We start from the raw sequence: 24,729 nt of genomic DNA, 5'->3' as shown, positions 1-24,729 counted from the left end.
CAACACTCTCCAGGATGCGTTAAGAGGCCTTCAGACTTAACCAAGAGAGGTTCTTAGAACACCCAAGCTAACCCACACATCTCTCTATTTCATCCTGCAGGTGGAGTACATGGAGCCTAGTGAGCTAGCTGTATGCCTTGTGGGGTACAGAAAGCAGAGACAATGGAGAAGAGAGTGATGGAGGCGTCTGACTGTGCAGAGGGAGGAGCAGCACCCTCAGGAAGAAGGGGCAGCTGTGGCTCCTACACATGCCGCTGAAGAGCCACAGTGAGCTGGCACTGGTTGGCACCTAGCTAGACTCAGGGTCTATAGATGCCACCTTTCCTTTCTGCAGATGACCAAGAACTAGTGTCGCCAAAGACTGCACATGTCTAGGGAACAGGTCATAACATCTGCCAGCTGCTGCAGGATTTTGCGCCACAGGGACATGGAGGGCATCCACTGCCAGTAGCTGTGAAAGTGACCATGGTGCTAAATTTCTACAGAATCACAGTGCAGAAGAAGCCCTTAGGCCCATCGAGTCTGCACCGACACATGAGAAATACCTGACCTACCTAGCTTATCTCATTTACCAGCACTTGGCCCATAGCCTTGAAAGTTATGACGTGCCAAGTGCTCATCCAGGTACTTTTTAAAGGATGTTAGGCAACCCGCCTCCATCACCCTCCCAGGCATTGCATTCCAAACCGTCACCACCCTCTGGGTAAAAAAGCTTTTACTCACATCCCCCCTAAACCTCCTGCCCCTCAACCTGAATTTATGTCCCCTTGTGATTGACCCTTCAACTAAAGGGAACAGCTGCTCCCTATCCACCCTGTCCATGCCCCTCATAATCTTGTACACCTCGATCAGGTCACCCCTCAGTCTTCTCTGCTCCAACGAAAACAACCTAAGTCTATCCAACCTCTCTTCATAAATTAAATGTTTCATCCCAGGCAACATCCCGGTGAATCTCCTCTGCACCCCCTCCAGTGCATCCTTCCTATAATGTGGTGACCAGAACTGCAAACAGTACTCCAGATGTGATGTCACCAAGGTTCTATACAACTCCAACATGACCACCCTGCTTTTGTAATCTATGCCACGATTGATAAAGGCAAGTGTCCCATATGCCTTTTTCACCGCCCCACTAACATGCCCCTCCACCTTCAGAGATCTATGGACACACACGCCAAGGTCCCTTTGTTCCTTAGAACTTCCTAGTGCCATGCCATTCATTGAATACTTCCTTGTCAAATTACTCCTTCCAAAGTGTATCACCTCACACTTTTCAGGGTTCAATTCCATCTGCCACTTATCTGCCCATTTGACCATCCCATCTATATCTTCCTGTAGCTCAAGACACTCAACCTCACTGTTAACCACCCGGACAATCTTTGTGTCATCCACAAACTTACTAATCCTACCCCCTACATAGGCATCTATGTCGTTTATATAAATGACAAATAATAGGGGACCGCGCACAGATCCCTGTGGTATGCCACTGGACACTGGCTTCCAGTCACTAAAGCATCCTTCTGTCACCACCCTCTGCCTCCTACAACTAAGCCAATTTTGAAGCCACCTTTTCAAATTACCCTGTATCCCATGTGCCTTTGCCTTCTTTATAAGTCCCCCATGTGGGACCTGGTCAAAGGCTTTGCTGGAATCCATATTAGCTACATCAACTGCACCAACCTCATCTACACGCCTGGTCACCTCCTCAAAAAATTCAATCAAATTTGTTAGGCATGACCTCCCTCTGACAAAGCCATGCTGACTATCCCTGATCAAACCTTGCCTCTCCAAGTGGAGATAGATACTCTCTTTCAGAAATTGCTCCAATAGTTTCCCTACCACAGGCGTGAGACTTACTGGCCTATATTTCCCTGGCTTATCTCTACAACCCTTCTTAAATAGCAGAACCACATTAGCTGTTTTCCAGTCCTCTAGCACCTGCCCTGTAGCCAGAGAGGAAGTAAAAATTTGGGTCAGAGCCCCTGCGATCTCCTCCTTTGCCTCTCTCAGCAGTCTGGGATACAAATCATCCAGACCTGGAGATTTGTCCACTTTTAAGCCTGCCAACACCTCCAATACCTTGTCACTCCCTGTATCAATTTGTTCATCCTCATTCTCTTGGGTGAAGACGGACGTGAAGTATTCATTCAACACCATAGCGATGTCCTCTGGCTCCACCCATAGATTGCCCCCTTGGTCCTTTATGGGCCCTACTCTTTCCCTGGTTATACTCTTCCCATTGATATACTTATAGAATTTCTTGGGATTTTCCCTACTTTTACCAGCCAGAGCTTTCTCATATCCCCTCTTTGCTGTCCTAATTGCTTTCTTAAGCTCCACCCTGCACTGTCTGTACTCCACTAATGCCTCTGCTGATTTGCTTCCCTTGTACCTGCTAAAAGGCTCTCTTTTCCTTCCCATCATGAATATTTATTCGGGACTCTGCGAGCATTTGGGTTCGGGGTGCATTTCATTACCTGGATCCGACTTCTGTACACTGCCGCAGAGTGTCTAGTTAAGGTTACTGGGTCCCTGACTGTGCCCCTTCGCTTTGGAAGAGAAGTGCTTCAGGCTGTCCCCTGTCTGGCCAATTGTATTCTATTTGCGTGGATCCTTTCCTGCGCCTCTTGCAGAGGAGGTTGTTGGGATTGGTTTGCACAGGCTGGGCATCGGGGTAGTCCTTTCGGCTTACGCCGATGACATGCTTCTCATGTTCACTGATCTGGCTGACCTGCAGAGGACATGCGAGTGCCAGGAGGTCTACTCTGCCGGGTCTTCTGCCAGGGTCAACTGGAACAAATGTTCTGGACTCCTGGTCTGTCAGTGGCAGATGGACCCCCTACCCGAGGAACTCAGGACTTTCAGCTGGAACAGGACCAGTTTCCTCTACCTGGGGATCTTTCTTTGCCCTGCTGAGGAATCCTGGCTGTTGAACTGGCAGGAGCTGGAGGCTCAAGTCACCTGTGGCACTGGACAGGACTGCTCCGAGTGCTGTCTTACCGGGATCAAGTGCTGGTCATAAACGAGCTGATTGCCGCCATGTTGTGGTACTGGTTGGTCACTTTGACCCCTCCCCCGGACTTTGTCATAAAAATCCAGAAAACGGTTGTCGACTTCTTCTGGGATAAAAAGCTGCACTGGGTCACTGCTGAAGTTCTGAATCTCCTGCTGTGGGAGGGCAGTCAGGCGCTGGTGTGCCTACGCAGCCAGGTGGCAACAATCCGCCTTCAGGTCCTGCAGCGATAGCTTTATGTCAAGCCCACTCTAAGATGGTGTGCCCTAGCGACGTATTTCTTCTGCCAGGTGCACAGCTTGAATTATGATGGACAGCTCCTGTTTGTTGACCTGAGGGGCTTTCATGGCTCCTTGCAGGCGTTGTCCATCTTTTAGCAGGACCTGATCAAAATCTGGAACATGGGTCGCCTTGCGATACAGCTTTCCCCTGTCAGGAGTAGTGGCTAATGGACAGAGAGTCGCTGATCAGGAATGTGCACCTCCATCCTTTTCAGTGGCTGGTGGAGAGGAGGGCTGTGGCTGCCGGGGTGACCAGGATCAGGCATATGCTGGGTGGTGGAGGAATGGGCTGGATGATACCAAAGGAGTTGGTGCATCATGCAAGCGTGGACTTCTGGCTCACAGCTAATGACATTCAAGGTCTTAGGAAGGTCATGCTTGGCCCCGATGTCATTCTGGGTCGTGAGGTGGCGCAGGTGTGCAGTGGTCTTCTGTCTGAGCGTACCCCTGATCGGATGGAATTCCACATTGGCCCCAAGCCCTGAACCCTCCCTCAGGAGCCGGAGCCCCACAACCTGGATTGCCTCGCAGAAATGCCCTCCAAGCCCTTTAGCACTGTGCGAAGTGGTTTCTTGTGTGGGCTGCTGCTGCACACCCTTCACTTCCTTGCCCTGGCCCGCAGCCCAGACTCGCCCTGGCGTGTCTTGTTGCCATCCCATGATGGAGGTCCTCAGTAGGGGGCCTTCTACAGGGGTGCCCTCCCATTTTCCATCGGGAACCTGGGGTGGAGGGTTTTGCACGCAGCAGTCCCATACAATCGTTGACTGTGTCCGTTCACAGACTCTCAAGGTATCTGTGTCTTTTGCGGCCTTGTGGAGGCTGTGGACCATGTTTATGTAGGGTGTTTCTTAGGGGAAAATTTAAATTGCTAAATGAGAACACTGTAAGAATTTACAGAAGAGCACTTAAAATCTCTAGGCAGCCATGGATGTTAAAACCTAATGACAGCTGAGGGTAAGCAGATGCATATTGCACACAAAGTGGCTTTAAGTTTGTGTGATATACAGAGTTTCAAGAGATGAGCTAATGTCCAGCCACAGGCAGAACCATTCAAGTGGTGCAACGATGCTTGACAGCTGGAGTGGAGATAAAACATAACATAAAGTTAAAACAGAATTACCTGGAAAAACTCAGCAGGTCTGGCAGCATCGGCGGAGAAGAAAAGAGTTGACGTTTCGAGTCCTCATGACCCTTCGACAGAACTAGTTCTGTTGAAGGGTCATGAGGACTCGAAACATCAACTCTTTTCTTCTCCGCCGATGCTGCCAGACCTGCTGAGTTTTTCCAGGTAATTCTGTTTTTGTTTTGGATTTCCAGCATCCGCAGTTTTTTTGTTTTTATAACATAAAGTTAGTTTAGGTATACTCCTCTCTCAGATAAGGACAGGGCAGATGGTTTTAGCTTAGGTATGGGAAAACATACAATGGACAGAGGGGTCTTTGATGAAACAACAGCAGCCTTGAGTTGTGAGAACCAAGGTCTTTGCATACATGTTTTAATTTTGATTGGATAATATAATTATGTATACACCCTTCAGAATAATTGGTTATCAAAATCACATGTTTATGTACTCAATAGGATAGTTTTAAAATGGTACCTATGTGTAGGTTACCGATTGGATATATTCAAATATATTGTGATAAGAAAAAGTACAAAAGTAGTGAAATGTACTCAATCAGGGAGCTGCTGGGTCTTCCTTCTTGGGGATGATTGTGGCTCCCTTGCATATCCTTGAATAAAACTGGTAAAACGACGCCTGAGTCTCTATGGTTGTTGTGTTATCGGGGATTGTGGTTTCACCTCTTCAACTGGCCTATGTGGTAGTTGCAGGATTGGAGGGAATGCCCTCTTCAGTGTTGTAGGCTGCACTTCCTTTTCAGTTATTTAAAAAACATTTTACTGTTGTTTTGTTTGCACTTCAGTCCCACGCTCCTGATCTACGGGCACCCAGTGTGGAGGGGGGGCCGGGAAGGAGGAGGACCTCCTCGTGAACCTGCCCCTGGGCCTGGCCAAGTTAGCCATTAACAGGTCCAGGCAGCAGGCAATCAAGGGGGTCGTCCAACCCAATTGCCCATCTTCCACACCAATGTTCATGATTGGGTGTCCCTGGAGAGGGAGCACATGATGTCTGCTGGCACTGTTGAGGCCTTCCATGCTCAGTGGGCACTGTGGGGACTGGGGTGTTTGATTGACCCTATTAATCACATTTTGGCTTAATGTTTGCAAGTTTCCTTTAAACTTTGACTTTGTTTTTGCAGTTTCCCTTAAATTCCCTTTCACTTTGTCCCTAATTTTGTTAGTTTACTTGGTTGACTCAAAAGAGTTACATCTTCTTAACTTTCCTAACCCTGCTGCTCCTGCTGTTTTACTGGATATCCACAGCAGAGCCTGCTGACTGCTATGGCTGTCTGTGATGACCTTGATGGGCGTCACGTGGAGGGCCAAACCCTCAAGGGCCCCAGCCTGCTTTCGGGGTCCTGCATGTGTGGTTGTGGCTCCCTCCTTGGGCTGTGGAGATGGGGCTGGAGCTGCTGGAGTCACAGGGAGAGGGGATTCGGATGGGCAGGACACTCCTGGAGTCACCTGGATGGATGGCCCCGGGGGACACCTGCTGATCCTCCTCCCTATGGGTGCCCAGCGGCTCCTGGCTGACTCCTTGAGGAGAAGGGGAAGCTGGAGTGAAATCAAGCTGCCCCTCACCATTTTCGTGTACACATAGTTGGAGATCAACTATGGCGTTCAGCCCACACAGCAGTGCAAGAGCGACGTCCTGGACCAAGGCCTCCACTTCGGCCACTATCCTACCAGTGTTGACTTCGGTACGTTGGCATGCAGGTGCTATCACCTCAGACTGAACGCAGACGGACTCCTCCATCGTGCTTTGTAATCAGGAGTGCAGCGGCCATCCCTTCCTGATGTTCCTGAGCTTGCCTTTGCAACTCCAGCAACTGACACATGACCGAGTCCACAGGCTCATCACCTTACTCGGACTCAGCAAATTTCTGGCCTTCAGCAGTCCTCTAATTGCCGGGGACCTGGGAAGTCCCTGCCGCCACCTGCAGTGGATCAGGCAGTGCGATATGCTCACTATATTGTGATCCCGAGGCTATTCTAAAGCTAGGTCCCACTGAGGTGTATGTGCGCTGGTGGAGGGTTTGGGTGACGCAGTGATGAGACTTCAATGAAGGTGCCTTCAGATTCCTCTTCAGAGGTTTCTTCGGGGCTTGATTGGATGCTCTGGGTTGTGAACTCCGTCGGCTGTTTCCCCAGGTGTGCCTGCGAAAGCAAGGAGAGAAAACTAGTGCATGGCAGGGACTTGTAAAACAGGACACATCACTCAGCATGCTTGTCTGATGTATGTTGTACTGCTGGATCTTCATTTGGTAAAGCAGTGTCGACCTCACCGTCAGCACAGGAATGGTCCAGATCATCACTGGCCAGCTGGATAGCTCTGTTTTCAAAGTCCGTGAGGATCTTGATTTCAGGCATTCCTCCACTGGTCTGCGACTTCTCTCTCTTGTGTGCCAGCTAGTCATGCATGAATAGAGATGGAGGGAGTGTAACAATGATGCCTGCCAGGCCAGATGATAACTATGCTTGGCATGTCTGGGTGATGAGTGGTCCCATTGACAGGATGAGGATAATGAAGGTATGTATGAGAGTGAATGGTGATGTCCCTTGAACTGGCAGTGAGTGAGGGCCCTGTGGATGCGTGATGGGCTTGTAAGTGTGAGAGTTGAGAGTGATGAGAAGAGTGACTTACCCTGACAGAATGGAGATCATCATTCATCCTCTTGCACCGCTGGGTGGCTGTCGTCTTTTGCAGGGCGTTGACGCTGACAACTGCTGCCACCGCCTCCCAAGCCAGATTGGTAATGTTGCTGCCCATTCTATGGTGAGAGTGGGGGTAGAGGACATCCACAGCGGGAGGCCTCCACAGTGTCCAAAAAGCGCTCAAGGGATGTGTCATTAAACCTGGGGGCTGCAGTCTTTTTGCCTTCCATGCAGCAGTCCTGGGCTGGAAGCACTGAGAGGTGTGTGCATGGCTACACTTTAAATATGGCATCTAGCATGATGAAGCGGCGAGGTGATGTTGTGAGGCCGAATGAGAGCCCAACTGCCATCGAAACGACGTGTTTCCCAGGAATGCATAATTAATGCCGTGAGTTTGGGATAATACGTGAGAAGCTGCCATTGCGTCCAGCGGGCAAAACACCATTTTCCCCACCCACTACCACACTTAGTGCAAATCTGGGATGATTGCACCCCATATCTATAGTGAGGGAGAATTGAAAAAATGATGGTCCAAACCTCTGCTATTTTCTCCCTTACTTCTCATAACAGCCTAGGGTACATTTCATCCAGGAATGGCAACTGATCTACTTCTAAGATGCTAAATCCCTTAATATTTCCTCTCCTTCTGCTCCATCCAATATTTCACACTTAACTACAATGTCTGCATCATTCCCCTCATTTCTAAATACAAAGTATTCATTAAGAACCATGCCCATGTTTTCCTTACACAGGTCACCTTTTTGGTCTCTAATAGGTCCTACTCTTTTCTTAGTTATCCTCTTGCTCTTTATGCATTATTAAACATCTTTAGGTTTTCCTTGGATTTTCCAAAATTTCTTCTGGACCTTTCTTTTCTTTCCCAATTTACTTTTTAATTCATCCCTCTCGGCTTTCTGCCTTATTGAGCTCTCAGTATCTGACATGTGCTTCTCTTTTTTTGCCTTGCCCTAACCTGTAAGCTCCTCAACATCTAGGGGGCTCTAGGCTTGGGAGTTCCACTCTTTTTCTTTGTGGGCCCATTTGCTCTGAGTCCTCACTATCTTCCCCTCAAATACCTCACACTACTGAGACAATGATTCAGCTTCAAGAAGCTGTTTCCAACCCATTTCTACCAAATCACATCTCAGCTTAGCAAAATTGGCCTTTACCCAAGTAAGAACTTTTACTGAATTATCTGGAAAAACTCAGCAGGTCTGGCAGCATCGGCGGAGAAGAAATGAGTTGACGTTTCGAGTCCTCATGACCCTTTGGCAGAACTTCAGTTCTGCCAAAGGGTCATGAGGAATCGAAATGTCAACTCTTTTCTTCTCCGCCGATGCTGCCAGACCTGCTGAGTTTTTCCAGGTAATTCTGTTTTTGTTTTGGATTTCCAGCATCCGCAGTTTTTTAAGAACTTTTACTCCTGGTCTTTGTTCTTATCCATAACCAGGCTAAATTTAACTGAATTATGATCACTTCCATTAAAATGTTCTACACCTTTCATCTGCCTAGCTTCATTCTCTAAAACTACTTCTAGAAGTGCCCCTTTGCTGATTGGCCTTGCTATGTATTGGCTTTAAAAAAATCCCCTGAATCCAGTTTAAGAGTTCTGCACCCTTTAATTCTTTTGCAGAATTATTCACTTCCAGGTACTATTAAGATGGTTGAAATTCCTTACTACTGCCCTATTGTTTTTACACTTCTCAAGAAATTTGCCTGCATATGTGCTCTTTTATCTCCTGTTTGCTGGAGTGTAGCATAGATCCCCAGTGTTATTGCCCCCTTTCTTGTTCTTCAGTGTGTGAACTGTGGCTCAGTTAGTAGCACTCTTGCTCTGAGTCCCAAGTTCCAGTTCTACTTTAGAGCCACCTAGAAGGACAAGGACAGCAGAAATATGGGAACACAACCGCCTGCAAGTTCCCCTCCAAGCCACACATCATTCTGATTTGGGCCAGGATTTTCCAGCAAGCAGGCCTGGGAGTGATCGGGAAGTCACCCGCCATCTGTGATCGGGCCCTGACATGGATTTCATGCTGGCTGGCCAATTAATGGCTGCCTCAGGGAGCTGAAGGTTCTTAAACAAAAGTTTTAAAAATAATGAACACATATCCCCTCATGTGACTCTGTCACATGGGCAGGGACATGTTAAATATGAGTGTTAAAAGTTTTAAATTTTTTTTAAAATCACTGGTCAAAACCTCATCCCACCCGTTGATGAGGTTTCACCAAAAATGCAAAGGCCACTTGGTGTATTCGCCTGCCTGCCAACCGAACAGTTGGACTGGCAGCAAAAAATTCAAGTCAATTGGGTTCTTAAGGGCCTTAATGGGCCGCTTAATTAATGGTGGGCATGGCTCCAACTCCCGCCTGCACCCAACCAAAATATTGCGTGAGTGTGCAATGACATCAGAAGGCTGGCTCAACATCATTGCATGTCATTTTATGCTCCTTCAGGTTGAGCGCAATATTCTGCCCTTGGAACCAGATCACTGTTTCTTCACTGTCACGGGAGGAAAATCTGGAAACACTCTTCCTTAAGAGCACTTTGGGTGTACCTACACCACATGTTCTGCAGCGGTTCAAGAGAGCGGCTCACCACCACCTTTGAAAGGGCAATTAGGAATGGGCAGCAAACAGCAGCATCCACATCCTGTGAAAGGATAAACAAAAAAAGACTTGAGCACAAAAATTAAGGCCGACACTCCAGTAAAGTACTGCAGGAGTGCTACGTTGTTGGGGGCGCCATCCTTTGGCTATTAAACCAAGGTTCCATCTGCCTGCTTGGGTAGACATAGAGGATTCCTTGACCCATATTTCTCCTTCAATCATTATCGCATTACCGTTTGTGGAATTTTGCTGTATGTAAATTGGCTGCCGCATTCCCTACATTACAACAGTGACAACACTTCAAAAGTACTTCATTGGCTATAAAGCACTTTGAGATGTTTGGAGGTCATGAAAAGAGTTATGTACATGCAATTCTTTCTTCAGTTCAACCTATTTGGTCTCATCTGAAGATCTTACTGGCATATCATCCCTCCTCACAGTTCTAATTCTTTCTTTAACTAACATAGTGACAATCCCTTTTTCAATCTCCCCATCTTGTTCCCTGTAACTAGGAATGTTGAAATGCTATTCAGGCCTTCCTTTAAGCCATGTTTTAGTAATAGCTAACATATATCCAAACATCCATCTTGGCCCTCAGTTCACTTGCCTTTTTCACTGAACCATTGCATTGAGGATTACTAAACTCATTTGTTGTTTATTTTCTAGCTTTTCTTCCTTCCTGTTTGCTGTGCATTTTTCAAAATTACACAACTTGTTGTTTAATAATGCCAGATTGTAATTTCACTATTATACATATTTCACCTATTTAACTTCTCCATTGCACTAAAATTTCACAGTTGAAAGTTATGGTATTAGCTACCCATAGTGTAAACCTCACCAAATCTTTTTCACTCGTCATTCCTGTGCTCACTGACCTGCATTGCCTCCTCTAGTCCAACACCTCATTTAAAATTCCCATCTTTGTATTCAAAGCTTTCAATGGCCTCACTCCTTCCATCTCTAATCTCAAGCTCTACAACTTTGAGGTGTCTGGATTCCTTCAAATTTAGCCACTTGTGCATCCCCAGTTTCCTTCAGCACACCATCAGCAGCTATGCCTTCAGCTGTGTAGGTCTTATGTTATAGAATTCTCTCCATAAAACTCTTCACATTGCTGTCCTCCTTAACACATGTTTGATAACATTCCACTGAACCAACTGTGAGCAGATAACTCTTTCGAGTACAAACACGTTTCCATCTGTTCCTATTCAGATGAAGTTACATTGTTTCATAGTTTGCCATTGTGAGATTTGAACTCTTGATCTCTTGATCTTTTGGGTTACAAACCCAGTACCATAACCACTTGGCTATTTAGGCCAAGCTTCTGATACAGGATAGTAGTAACTCTTTTGAGTACAAACACATTTCCATCTGTTCCTATTCAGATGAAATTACATTGTTTCATAGTTTGCCATTGTGAGATTTGAACTCTTGATCTTGGGGTTGTAAGCCCAGTACCATAACCACTTGGCTATTTAGGCCCCTGAAGAGATGTACCACTACTAATGAGTGATTTGAGTAGATCTGTACTAATCCAGCTTAGGGAAGTCTCCTCAGCAGATATGTCCAATGTAGGGACATTTAATGATGTTAAAGATACATTATAAATACAAGTTGTTGTGGCGTAGTGTAAAACTTTAGTAAAAGTAAAAACTGACAGTGATAATGAAGGACACAAATTCAAGTTGCAAAGCTCATTAACAAAACTTAACTAAGGATTGCATTATGGATTGGAGTTAATTGAGGTTTTAATGGCCATAAACTGCCAATGCTTTCTTCCATTTATCAAGGCCTTAGAACCTCAGTTACATTGGACTAATACACTTATCTTTTACCATGTAACTTATGATGGAACTAACAACTCTAATAACCTACTGCCTGAAGGCTACGCTTGATCTCGACACCATTTGAACAACGCTACAGGAGACTGATAAGTATGTGAAAGTATTGGCCTTAATTTTCTCTACAATTATAGGAATGAATCTGTTACGAAGAAAAATACATAAATCTAAGTAAAATAAAAATGGTAATAAAGCTACAGATTTTGTTGTTGAATACAGGATGTACTCTTTCCTTCTACTTGAAATTGTTTGCAATAGTTATCAGTTATTCAATATTGTGATAGGGGTCACGGAATTAACAGCACATCAGTTTCACATAACCTTAGCTGTAAAAATTTATTTTTCTATATTATCATCTCCAGTAATGTTTAAAATGCAGCATATAATTTGTAGCCAAGTAAACAATTCAGTAGAAAAAATATTTTTACATAAATTCCGAGCAATGAATAAAATCAAAACTTTTCCTGAAACATAGAAGGTAAAGGACATTCTGAAAAATGTTCCAAACTTAAGTCCTGGAGACAATACAAATTTTATTTCAAATACTGAGCAGAATAGGACACTTAAAACATGCTTCCAAAACAAATTACACACTGACATTGGCAAATCAAACAGCTCAGCAATGCAAGCATTTAAAATTTGCTTTGCAGTTTGTTGCAGTACTTTCAGAACCACATTTATTTTGATTTAGGTAAAAAATAAACATACCATCAAAAGTCATATGCAGAAAAAAATATTTTGCATCAGAAGTACTGTTTGTTTCTGTGGTCTGCAGCTTTAGTTGGCTTTTTAAATCACTGGGCTTCTGACTCTTCTATCCAAAGGCACAACCTGTCTTACTCAAACTCATGTCTGAATGTCATTCCTCAGAATAAATACCAAATCAGAGAATCACAGCAGCTGCTCCTCCATGAATGTTTTCAAAATGCAAGTCAAGCAGCAATTTACATTGCATCAATTAGATCATCATCACTCCATTCCTCCTACAAATAAAACACAAAGGAATTGTTATAATACCTGGGACTACCAGAATATAAATTAATGTAGATAAAAGAAATGAAGGAACAGATTATTAGAATCAGGAGCAGTGACCAAAGATTTAGTCAAAAGATTGATGGAGAAGTGAGGGGCAGTGGGATTTAGAAAGCAAAACACATAAACAAGGTTGAAAAGTGCAGGATCTAATGTTAAAGACAATTGCTGACACAGTGCAGCAGCCACGGGGGATTCGCAAATGAGGATTTTAAAATCAACCCATTGAGGGACAGAAAGTCAATGAGCATAATCAACAGAGTTTCAGACTAGTTGGAGTTAATGGAAGGCCAGCAAGGACAACATTAAAGAACTGAGTTGAGGTTTAAAAAAAACAGCATGGTTAAGGATTTCGGCAAGTGGTATGAACAATGTTTGGGATCACAAAAGTTCAGTAAAAATAATTTCTCAATAGCTAAAGGTACTCATGTTTTTCTAGCCTGACGGAGATAGGCTGATTTTTATACTTCTAAATGGATTTTAGTAAGTTGACACAGATGGTAGGAGAGTAGAATCTTCAAAACTAGTGTATGTTGAAAGCCAACCAGATCCAAAATAACATTTGTTTTCCATGGGCACTGAACATCAGTGAATTTCGAGCTTGGATGACAGATTTTATTTTAAAAAAAGAGTCCCATCAGCATGCACTCACTCATCCTCTGCTTCCATGCTACTACTTGGCTGGAGGATAGTCACCCAAATGTTCAGCTAATGGTCTAAGATGCCAATAGCACTGACCCCCACTTTTACCTAATATTATTGAGCCCCACTTTGAGCAGATGAAGTATTTCCTTAGGTCATTGTCCAATGGGTGCTTCAATCAAGACACTTGAAGAGATGTACCACTGCTAATTAGTAATTTGAGAAGATCTGTATTAGTCTAACTTCAGGGAATCTCCTCAGCAGATTTGTCCAATGTAGAGCCACAGTCAACATACTTCAAAGTACAATCTTAGTGTAATTAGAAATTGCATCATCACCACTGTTGTTGTGACTTTTCCTTACCTGTGGAAACCCATGGCTGAAGCTGAAGGACATTTCTTCATGACCTGCCCTCCTTTCCTATCAATACAGTGTCTTCCATTCACCTTTTTAATCCGGTCAACAAGGAATGCAATATGACAATCCCATGGATTAGCCTAGACTGACTTGAACTGCAGCTAATGCTGTCTGACCTAAATAACATTATTCATGTACAAAGTTTTCGAAATTGAGGAAATAAGCTGACATTTCACAGACTCTTGCATATTATTTAACGTTGCAATGTCCTATGTTAACATAAAATGCCGCACAAGCCAATATTACGAAAGGATCTTACAGACCTCTTCCACTTTTGCTTTTTTTGAAATTGCTCCATCTTCCTCATAACCTTTCCTCTTCTTTCTGTTTTCAACACAGAAGCAGAATTGGATAACACATTCACTGACTCAGTGTACTGTAATATGTAAGTGGAGAACAAGTATAAAAATGTTCCCCTTCAGTTGCAGCCAAAACATAACATAATTGTAACTGTCTGAATGAAGCAACGCAATAATTATATTACATGCCTCATAAACTAATTTCAGAGTCAGAAAGTGAATATACAAAATTGACAGGCACAAAGAGACCCAGTGATTCATCATGTTTGCCCCATGCTTCATGCTAGCTGGAGCATCATGACTATATATTTCTCTAACTGATGTAATCTGGGAGATAAGAAAAAAAATACAAATACCTAGGGCCAATAAAGGAAAAAAAAAACACTGGATTTGATCGCTTGGAATTTTCCAATCTAGACAACAGGCCAATGTATTTGCATCTGTTAATCCATTTGCTTTCTATATGATGTGATCTCTGCTCCAGTTAAGAACTCTTGAAGGCATGCAGTCAGCATCTACCATACCAGCTGTCAATGTATTCCAGAGCTCACTACTCTCTGGAATAAGAAGAATCGCCTAACATCCAGTCTATTCCTACTGTTACATAGTTTGAATTTATATCCCTTTGTCCTCGCTAATCTGCTAAACAGGAATAATCCATCAACAGACATGCTATCCAGCTCTTTTGTAATTTTATAAAACTCAGGTCACCTCTATGCTTACATTGCTCTTAAGCGAAATCATACCAGATTGCTCATTGTTCGAGTATTTCCAAAGTAAATGATTTCATTGTCTTCTATGGGTCCACTCATGACTGAAGAGTCTGACAGGAGATTGGCATGGACGTCCACAGAACTACAGAACTGGCAGTTTATATTTTCGTTGTTGGTGCTTGGGTGAACTTCTGCAGCTGCGCCACCTCTGGCCTTCCTCTGCGCATGTCGGATGCTGTGAGTTTGACATAGATGGCTTTCAAAACATGCTGAACCAAATTTCAGTGCTTGCAGCCAATTGTTCCACTTGGAGTTTTCCCAAGAGAGGGGGTATACAATGCAGAAGATTGTAAGGCTCTTTTTTAGGGCTTCTTTCTATCATGGCCAGAAGTTTTCCCTCGTCAAATGGGCTCGGTCGGGAAGCCGACCGCCACCCGGCATCAGCTCCACACTCTGATTTCATGTGGACGGGACAATTAAGGCCCACCCTGCATGCATCGCGAGTGTCAGCACTCAGCGCTACCTGTGCCGGCAGGGGGAGGAGGGATAGCGGGCCTGGCGCGCAGTTCGCACATATGCGCAAAGCAGCGCTTCAATCTCCCTGAGGCACAGAGCTGCCTCAGGGAGATGGAAGCCCTTTTTAAAAAAATTAATAAAGACAATAAAAATTTAAATGAAACATGTTCCCTCGTGTGACTGTCACGAGATAGGACATGTTTTTGAATTCAAAATAAAGTTTCCATTTAAAACCTCATCCTGCTTGTGGATGAAGTTTCGTAAAAAATGTAAAGGCCACTAGGTTTTTTTTGTCTGCCCATCAACTGTAAATTTCAAGTTAATTAGCTCGTTAATGGCCTTTATAGACCTTTCAATTATCAGCTGGTGCACAGCCGACTCTGGCGCTGCCCGCCGAATGAAATATCACGCGAGTGTGCGATAACATTGGGATGCAGGCCCGATTTCATCACGCGTCATATTACACTCATGCGTGTCGGCCATGTGCCCGCAGGCTGAATGTAAAATTCTGGCCCATTTGTGCAGACCACCATGATGTTGTTTCCCCTGAGACAGCTCCTCACTGAATATCTGCTTGTGGATTCTGTAGTCATCCATGCAGCTGACATGTCCATCTAAATTCAATTTTCAGGATGGTGGTCTCCCATGTTGTTCAGCCCAGCACAATGGAGGACTCTTATTTACGATTTTTGTCCTGCCACAGAACTCTCTTGATGGACCTCGAGTGTCTTTGATGGAAGTGTTCCAGAGTTTTGATGTGGAGCATATAAAAGACCCAGGATTCTGCACCATACAGCAAGGGATTAAGGACAATGATCTGATAAAATTTGATTTTAGTCTTCAGCTTAATGCCATGCTGCATCCAGACATGATCACAGAATCACCGTTGACAGAACTTGCTTTTTGGGTGCATGCAAATATCTTCATAAATAATAGCTTCCCTAGAAAGCACACTACCATGTTATGAAAATATTTCTACAGCCTTGAAACTGGTGCCAATGGATACGTTTGGTGCTTCATAGTGTGTGCCTGGTCCTGGCTGAAACATAACTTTGGTCTTGGAGACACTGATTTGGAGACCAAAGTTTTTTGGTAACACTTGAGAATTTTTTGCCATAATCTTTGATCAGTAAGGGGTACGCGAGGAGATAGGCGACTACGTCTGAATGAGGAGACCGAGTAAGTAACAAATTAGGCTCACATGGGAATTTGGTGCATGGGGGAAAAGAGGTGTGGTACACATAGGAATTATGCTAAGTTAATTCAGAAAGTAATAAAATTAAGCTGACTGAACAACATAAGAGAGCCCATAAAGCAGCAGCAGTTCGGGGAGAGAGAGAGAGCCCATAAAACAGTGGAGAGAGAGAGAGAGAGTCGGGAATTTATAGATAAAACCTATAAGTGATGTCACAGGAGTCCCACAAGTTGATTGGTTGGTAAGTACAGGCCTATCCGGACTCAGCACAGAGGAACCGATTGTTGAGTGACAGGTGAGTTATTGTACTATACCATACTGTGGTAAACATTTTATATAAAGTTTTTAAGGTATGTCAGTTCAGCTCAGCCATGTGAAATGTGCATCCTCCAGGATGTGGGAAGTGACGCAGGCCCAAAGTGCTCTCGATGACTACAACTGCAAGAAGTGTCACCAGCTGCAGGAACTTGTGCTCCGGGTTGTGGAACTCAAGTGGTGGTCTGAGTCATTGTGGTGCATCTGGAAGGCTGAGGATTATGTGGATAACATGGTTATCCACGTAATCCATGAGAGGTGGTCACACCGCAGCTGAGAAGTAATCAGAGAAGGAATGGGTGACCACCAGAGTATCGAAGAGAAACAGGCATGTAGCCTCAGGGGATCCTGCACTCTCTCACTCTCTAACCATTTTCTCATTTTGGATACTGGCAAGTGAGTTGGTTTCTCAGAGGACTGTTTCACGTTCATGGCACCACAGATGGCTCAGCTGCATAAGAAGGGAGGAGAAAGAGTGGAAGTGCTATAGTGGTAAGGGATTCCATAGTTAAGGGAGCAGACAGGTGTTTCTGTGGTCGTAGACGTGACTCCAGGATGGTATGTTGCCTCGCTGGTACCAGGATCAAGGATATCACAGAGCAGCTGCAGGACATTCCTTTGTGGTTTGGGGGGGGGGGGTGTTGTTGAACAGTCAGAGGTCATGCTCCACATTGGGACCAATGCCATTGATAAAAGGGATGAGGTTCTGAAAGCAGATTTGAGGGATTTAGGAAGGCAATTAAAAAACAGACCTCAAAAGGCAGTAAAATCATGATTACTCCCAGTGTCACGTGCCAGTGAGCAAAAGAATGGGAAAAATGAGCAGTTCAATACATGGTTGGAGAAGTGGAGTAGGAGAGAGGACTTTAGATGACTGATGAATTGGGACTGATTCTGGGGCAGGTGGGACCTGTGCAAGGGTGGGTTACACGTTAAAAGGACTGGGACTAATATCCTTGTTAGTGTTGTCAGGGTGGGTTTCAACTAGATTGTCAGGAGTATGGGAACCTGTGGGGAAATTCAGAGTGGAGAGGAGAGGAACTGGCAGTGGCAAGTAGAAAAGTATTAACTGATAAGGATGATACATCAGAGAGTAGTATCAAGGTAGATAGAATGCTTAGAGAGTTTACTAGATTTAGAGTAGGCAATAGTAAGTTATTAGATGGGTTCAGAGTAAAGGGGAAAATAAAAAAGCCTAAATCAAGGCTAATGTGCATGAATGTGAATGCATGGAGTGTGGTTGTTAAGATTGGTGAACTACAGGCACAGGTTGACAAATGGAATTATGATATTATTGCTACGGCTCAAAGAAGGGCAGGACTGGACGTTAATGGGTACAACATGTTTAGGAGAGACAGGAAAGGAAGAAAGGGTGGCGGCAGGGGGAGAGTGGCAGTTTTGATTAAAGATGGCATTACAGTACTGGAGAGATAAGATGTTCCAGAGGGGTCATGGACAGAATCTCTCTGGCTAGAGGTAAGGAATGAAAAAAGTACGATAACATTGATCAGTGTAGTATATTGACCACCAACTAGCAAAAGGGATTTAGAGAAACAAATCTGCAAAGAAATTACAGAGAGGTGCAAGAATTATAGAGTAATTATAACAGGGGACTTCAATTATCCAAATATAGACTGGGATAGGAATAGTGCAAAGGGACAAAGGGCAAAAGTTCCTGGAATGTGTTCAAGATAATTTTCTGCAGCAGTATATTTCCAGTCCAACGAGAGGGAAGACACTGTTGGATCTGGTTCTGGGGAATATCAGTGGGAGAGCCTCTGGGGACAGTGACCATTGTATAAGTTTTAGGTTGGCCATGGAAAAGAACAAGGAACAATCCAGAGCAAGGATAATTAATTGGGGGAAAGCCAACTTTGATGGGATGAGAATCCTTCTCAGTTTTTTTGGAATCAAATGTTGGCAGAAAAGACAGTGGATGAACAATGGACTATCTTCAAAGAAAAAGTATTTCGGGCAATGCCAAGGTATATTCCCTTGGAGGGGAAGGGTAGGACAAATAAATTCAGAATTCAAATAAAAAGGGGACTTGAACTTGGAGGCAGGAGAAATAGCAGTATTAAATGAGTGCTTTACATCTGTCTTTACAAAGGAAGAAGATGCTAACCAGGCTGAGGTGAGAGAAGAGGTAACTGGTATGTTAGAAGAATTTACAATTGAGAAGGAGGCGGTTTTAGAAAGGCCATCTTAAAATTGATAAGATACCAGGACCAGATGAGGTGCATCCAAGGGTACTGAGGGAAGCAAGTGGAAATTGCAGCGGCATTAGTGATAATCTTCCAGTCTTCCTTAGACGTAGAGGCTGCGCCAGAGGACTGAAGAATTGCGAATGTTACACCCTTGTTCAAAAGGAGGTGCTAAGATAATCTACAGACCAGTTAGTTTGACTTCAGTGGTAGGGAATCTTCTGGAAACTAATAGTTTGGGACAAAATCAGTAGTCACTTAGACACGTGCAAATAATTAAGGAAAGCTAGCATGGATTCATTAAGGGAAAATCATGTTAAACTAACATGCTGGAGCTTTTTGAGGAGGTAACAAAGGCGGCTGATAAGGGCAACATGTTGATGTGGTGTACATTTGATACAATGCCACACAACAGATTTGTGAGCAAAATTCTAGCTCATGGAATAAAAGGGAGAGTAGGTACTTGGATAAGAAATTAGCTGCATGGTGGTTAATGGATGTTTTTCAGATTGGAGGAAGGTTTGTAGTGGAGCTCCCCAGGGGTCAGTGTTGGGACCCTTGCTCTTCCTGATATATATTAATGACCTTGAATGTGGTGTTCAGGGTATGACTTCAAAATTTGTGGACAATACAAAGATTGTCAATGTGATGTGGATAGTCTTGAGTTTCAAAAGGACAGTGGATTGGGCAGATAAGTGGTAAATGAAGTTCAACACAGAGAAGTGTGAAGTGACTCATTTTGGCAGGAAGAATATGGAGGCACAGTACAGAATAAAGGGACAGACTCTAAAGGAGGTGCAGGAACAGAGGGACCTCAGTGTGTATGTACAAAAGTCACTGAAGATGGCAGGACATGTTGAGAGAGCAGTTAATAAAGCATATAGTATCTAAGGCTTTATTAATAGGGGCATTCGGTACAAGAGTAAGGAGGTCATGTTGAATTTGTATAAGACACTGGTTAGGTCTCATCTGGAGTACTGCATCCACTTCTGGATACCATACTTGAAGGCTTTGGAGAGAATACAGAGGAAAATACAAGAATGACTCCAGGTTTGAAGAACTACAGCTGTGAGGATAGCTTGGAAAGGTTGGGACTGTTTTCCTGAGAGAAAAGAAGGCTGAAAGGAGACTTGATAGAGGTATTCAAGATCCTGAGGGGTATCGACATGGTAAATGGTAAGAAACAGTTCCCACTCAAGGGAGCATCAAGAACTAGAGGGCACAGGTTCAAAATAATTAGCCAAAGGTGTAACAGCGATATGAAGATGAAATTTTTCACCCAGGGTATGGTTGGAGTCTGGAACAAACTTCCCAAGAGGGTGGTGGAGGCCAGTTCGATCGAGATATTCAAAAAGGAATTGGATGGCTATCTAAAAAGAAAGAATGACAAGGTTAGGGAGATAAGATAGGGGAGTGGGACTAAGTAGAATCCTCTTTCAGAGAGCCAGTGCCAACTCAATGGGTCAATTAGCCTCCTTCTGCACTGTAAGGATTCTGTGATTTGTATCCCTTGCTTGGGTTTGTGGACAGCAAGGGCAAAGTCATTTGTATACAGAAGTTCTCTGATTGCTGCCCTGCTAGACCATCAGCTAGCAATCCTCATAGATGATGACCTCCTAGAATCACTGAGGTTTTAGGGCTATCCATGGGACAGCCGATATGGTGTTTGTAGCAAGACAAATACAAGAAAAGTGCAAAGAGCAACATCAAGATCTAAATATGCTGTTCATAGACCTAAAGCTTTTGACAGGGTCAGTTGACCTGATCTATGGCACTTACTCTCTAAGCTAGGATGTCTGAATAGGTTCGTCAAATTCATGTACATGCTGCATGATTGGATATGTTCGTGCTTATGGTGAGATGTTCAATGCCTTTCCAGTAAGTAGCAGCATCTTTGTTTTACTCATTCATGGGGTGCAGGCGTCGCTGGCTGGGCCAGCATTTGTTGCCCATCCTGAAGTGCCCTTGAGAAGGTGGAGATGAACTGTGTTCTTGAACCGCTGCAGTCCATGTGGTAGGTACACCCACATTGCTGTTAGGAAGTGAGTTCCCGGATTTTGACCCTGCGACCATGAAGGAATGGCGATATATTTCCAAGTTAGGATGGTGAGTGGCTTGGATTGGAACTTCCAAGTGGTGGTGTTCCCATGTGCCTGCTGCCCTTGTCCTTCTAGAGGGTAGCAGTCATGGGTTTGGAAGGTGCTGTCGAAGGAATCTTGGTGAGTTCCTGCAGTGCATCTTGTAGATGGTACACACAGCTGCCATTGTGCGTCAGTGGTGGAGGGAGTGAATTTTGTGGAAGGGACGCCAATCAAGCGGGCTGCTTTGTCCTGGATGGTGTCAAGCTTCTTAAGTATTGTTCGAGCTGCGCTCATTCAGGCTAACGAAGATGTTTCCATCACAAGACTGACTTGTGCCTTGTGGATGGTGTTCATGCTTTGGGATGTCAGGAGTTGAGTTACTCATGGAAGGATTCCTAGCCCCTGACCTGCTTTTGTAGCCACCGTATTTATATGGCTACTCCTGTTCAGTTTCTGGTCAATGGTAACCCCCAGGATGTTGTAGTGGACAATTCAGCGATGGTAGTGCCATTGAATGTCAAGGAGAGATGGCTAGATTCTCTCTTGTCAGAGATGGTCATTGCCTGGCTCTTGTGTGGCATGAATGTTACTTGCTACTTGTCAGCACAAGCCTGCATACTGTCCAGGTCTTGTTCCATTTGGGCATGAACTGCTTCAGTATCTGAGGAGTCACAAATGTTGCTGAACATTGTACAATCATATGCCCCCACTTCTGACCTAATGATGGAAGGAAGCTCATTGGTGAAGCAGTTGAAGATAGCTGGGCCTAGGATACTACCCTGAGGAACTCCTGCAGTGATGCCCTGGAACTGAGGTGATTGACCTCTAAGTACCACAACAATGTTCCTTTGTGCTAGATATGATTTCAATCAGCAGAGTTTTCTCCCCGATTCCCATTGACTCCAGTTTTGCTAGGACTCCTTGTTGCCACACTTGGCCAAATGCTGCCTTGATGTCAAGGGTAGTCACTCTCGCCTCACCTCTGGAGTTCAGCTCTTTTGTCCATGTTTGAACCAAGGCTATAATAAGGTCAGGAGCTGAGTGGAACTGGCAGAACCCAAACTGAGCTTCAATGTGCAAGTTATTGCTAAGCAAGTGCCACTTGACAGCACTGATTTCGACCCCTTCCATCACTTTATTGATGATTGAGGGTACACTGATGGGTTGATAATTGGTCAGTTTGGATTTTTCCTGCTTTTTGTGTGCAGGGCGTACCTGAGCAATTTTCCATATTGCTGGGTAGATGTCAGTGTTGTAGCTGTACTGGAACAGCTTGGCTAGGGGCGCGGCAAGTTCAGGACCACAAGTCTTCAGTACTATTGCTGGAATATTGTCAGGGCCCATAGTCTTTGCAGTATCCAGTGCCTTCAGCCTTTTCTTGATATCACGTGGAGTGCATTGAATTGGCTGAAGACTGGCATCTTCAGCTGGGGACCTCCGGAAGAGGCCGAGATGGATAATCTACTCGGTACTTTGGGCTGAAGATCATTGCTAATCTTCAGCCTTATCTTTTGCACTGATATGCTGGGCTTCTTTTGGAGCCTCCTCCTCCAGGGTGTTGTTTCATTGTCCACCACCATTCCCGTCTGAATGTGGCAGCACTGCAGAGCTTAGATCTGATCTGTTGGTTGTGAAATTGCTTAGCTCTCTCTATTGCTTGCTACTTATGCTGTTTGGCACACAAGTATCCCTGTGTTGTAGCTTCACCAGGTTGAGATATCATTTTTAGGTATGTCTGATGCTGCTCCTGGCATGCCCTCCTACACTCTTCATTGAAACAGGGTTGATCCCTTGACTTGATGCTAATGGTAGAGTGGGGGATATGTCAGGCCATGAGGTTACAGATTGCAGTTGGGTACAATGCTGCTGCTGCTGGGCCATAGAGCCTCATGGTTGCCCTGTCCTGAATTGCTAGGTCTCTTTGAAATCTATCCCATTTAGCATGGTGGTAATGCCACACAACATGATGGAGGGTATCCTCAATGTGAAGACAGGCCTTTGTCTCCACAAGGACTGTGCAGTGGTCACCCCTACCGATACTGCCATGGACAGATGCAACTGCAGCAGGCAGGCTGGTGAAGATGAGTTCAAGTATATTTTTCCCTCTTGTTGGTTCCTGCGCCACCTGTCGCAGGCAGAGTCTAGCAGATTTGTCCTTTAGGACTCAGCCAGATCGGTCTGTATTGGTGCTACCGAGCCACTCTGGTGGACATTAAAGTCCTCCACCCAGAGTACGTTCTGCACCCTTGCCATCCTCAATGCTTCCTCCAAGTGGTGCTCAACATGAAGCAGTGCTGATTCATAAGCTGATGGAGGCAGCACGTGACCTTGATTTCCTTGCCCATGTTTCACTGATGCCATGAGGCTTCATGGGGACCAGAGACGATGTTGAGAACTCCCAAGGCAACTCCCTTCCGACTGTGCCACCACCTCTGAAGGGTCTGGCCTGCCGGTGGGACAAGACATACCCAGGAATGGTGATAATCTTTTAAATGAAAACAATTAAACCAAATCAACAAAATTGGGATAAATCAGGCACAGCCCTAATTCAGGTCAGCTGTAAAACCAAGAACAAAGTTTAAAGGAAACTTACAAACTTTAAATCAAAATGTGATTAAAGGGGTCAACAAAACACCCCAGTCCCCGCGGTGCCCACCGAGCACGGAAGGCCTTGAGAGTGCCAGCAGACACCGCGTGCTCCTTCTCCAGGGACATCCGGCAGCGAACGTAGCCACGGAAGAGGGACAAACAATTGGGCGGGACTCCCCCGTCGATCGCCCGCTGCCTGGACCTGTTAATTGCCAACTTGGCCAGGCCCAGGAGCAGGTTCACGAGGAGGTCCTCCTCCTTCCCGACCCCCTTCCGCACCGGGTGCCCATAGATCAGGAGCGTGGGGCTGAAGTGCAAACAAAACATCAATAAAAGGTTTTTCAAATAACTAAAAAGGGAGTGCAGCCTACAACACCCTATGTATACATGGTCCACGGACTCCACAAGACCGCAAAAAGGGCATGTGTCCTGAGAGTCCGTGAACCTATGCATCCTCTTATTATAAGGGACTGCTGCATGCAACACCCTCCAACCCATGTCCCCGATAGAAAGGGGGAGGACACCTCCATAGAGGGCCTCCCATCGGGGGCCTCCGCCGCCAGACGGCAACAAGGCACGCCAGGGCGTGTCCGGTCGACGGACAAGGGCGAGAAAATGGAAGGTGTGCAGCAGCAGTCCGTACAAAAAGCCCCTCTTTGCCGTGCCAAAAGGCACAGAGGGCATGTCCCCGAGGCGGCTCATATTGCGGGGCACCAGCACCCGAGGGAGGGTTCGGGGCTTGGGGCCAATGTGGAATTCCGTCCGAACAGGGGAACGCTCAGACAAAACTTTGCAGGGTCGATAGGTCAAGTGCTGTTGTCATTTCTAGTGCCTAGATCAATGCCAGGTGCTCCTTTTTATTGACTTTTTAAACAGTTTGATACACCTGAGTGGCTTGCTAGGCCACTTCGGAGGAAATTTAGGAGTCAACCACAATGGTGTGGATCTGGAGTCACTGTAGTCAGGCCAGGTAAGGATGGCAGATTTCCTAACATTAGTGAACCAGATGGGTTTTTACGACAATCGACAATTGTTTCATGGTCATCATTAGACTTTGAATTCCAGATTTTTATTGAATTTAAATTTCACCATATCTACCATGGTGGGATTTGAACCCAGGTCCCCAAAGGATTACCCTGGGTCTCTGGATTACTAGTCCAGTGATAATACCACTATGCCACCGCCTCACCCATAAGGGAGGAGGCCAGTAGGA

The 24,729-nt window shown here is 45.0% G+C and overlaps 1 protein-coding gene across 2 annotated transcripts in view; it reads right to left on the bottom strand.

Moving 5' to 3' along the window:
- Window positions 1–11,835: 11,835 nt before the first annotated feature.
- Window positions 11,836–24,729, bottom strand: part of ccnh (cyclin H) — a 45,798-nt gene continuing 32,904 nt past the window's right edge. For both annotated transcript variants that reach the window (XM_041185244.1, XM_041185246.1), the window contains exons 9-10: window positions 13,868–13,928; window positions 11,836–12,496 (exon numbers count right to left, since the gene is read on the bottom strand). In XM_041185244.1, the coding sequence (XP_041041178.1) occupies window positions 12,458–12,496; window positions 13,868–13,928 (100 nt within the window). In that variant the 3' untranslated portion in view covers window positions 11,836–12,457. The remainder of the gene's footprint in view (window positions 12,497–13,867; window positions 13,929–24,729) is intronic.

This window comes from Carcharodon carcharias, chromosome 4 (genome assembly GCF_017639515.1).
Source record: "Carcharodon carcharias isolate sCarCar2 chromosome 4, sCarCar2.pri, whole genome shotgun sequence".
NCBI classification, from domain to species: domain Eukaryota; kingdom Metazoa; phylum Chordata; class Chondrichthyes; order Lamniformes; family Lamnidae; genus Carcharodon; species Carcharodon carcharias.
The sequence above is the reverse complement of the archived record's forward strand: the minus strand, read 5'-3'. Positions and strand labels throughout refer to the sequence as shown.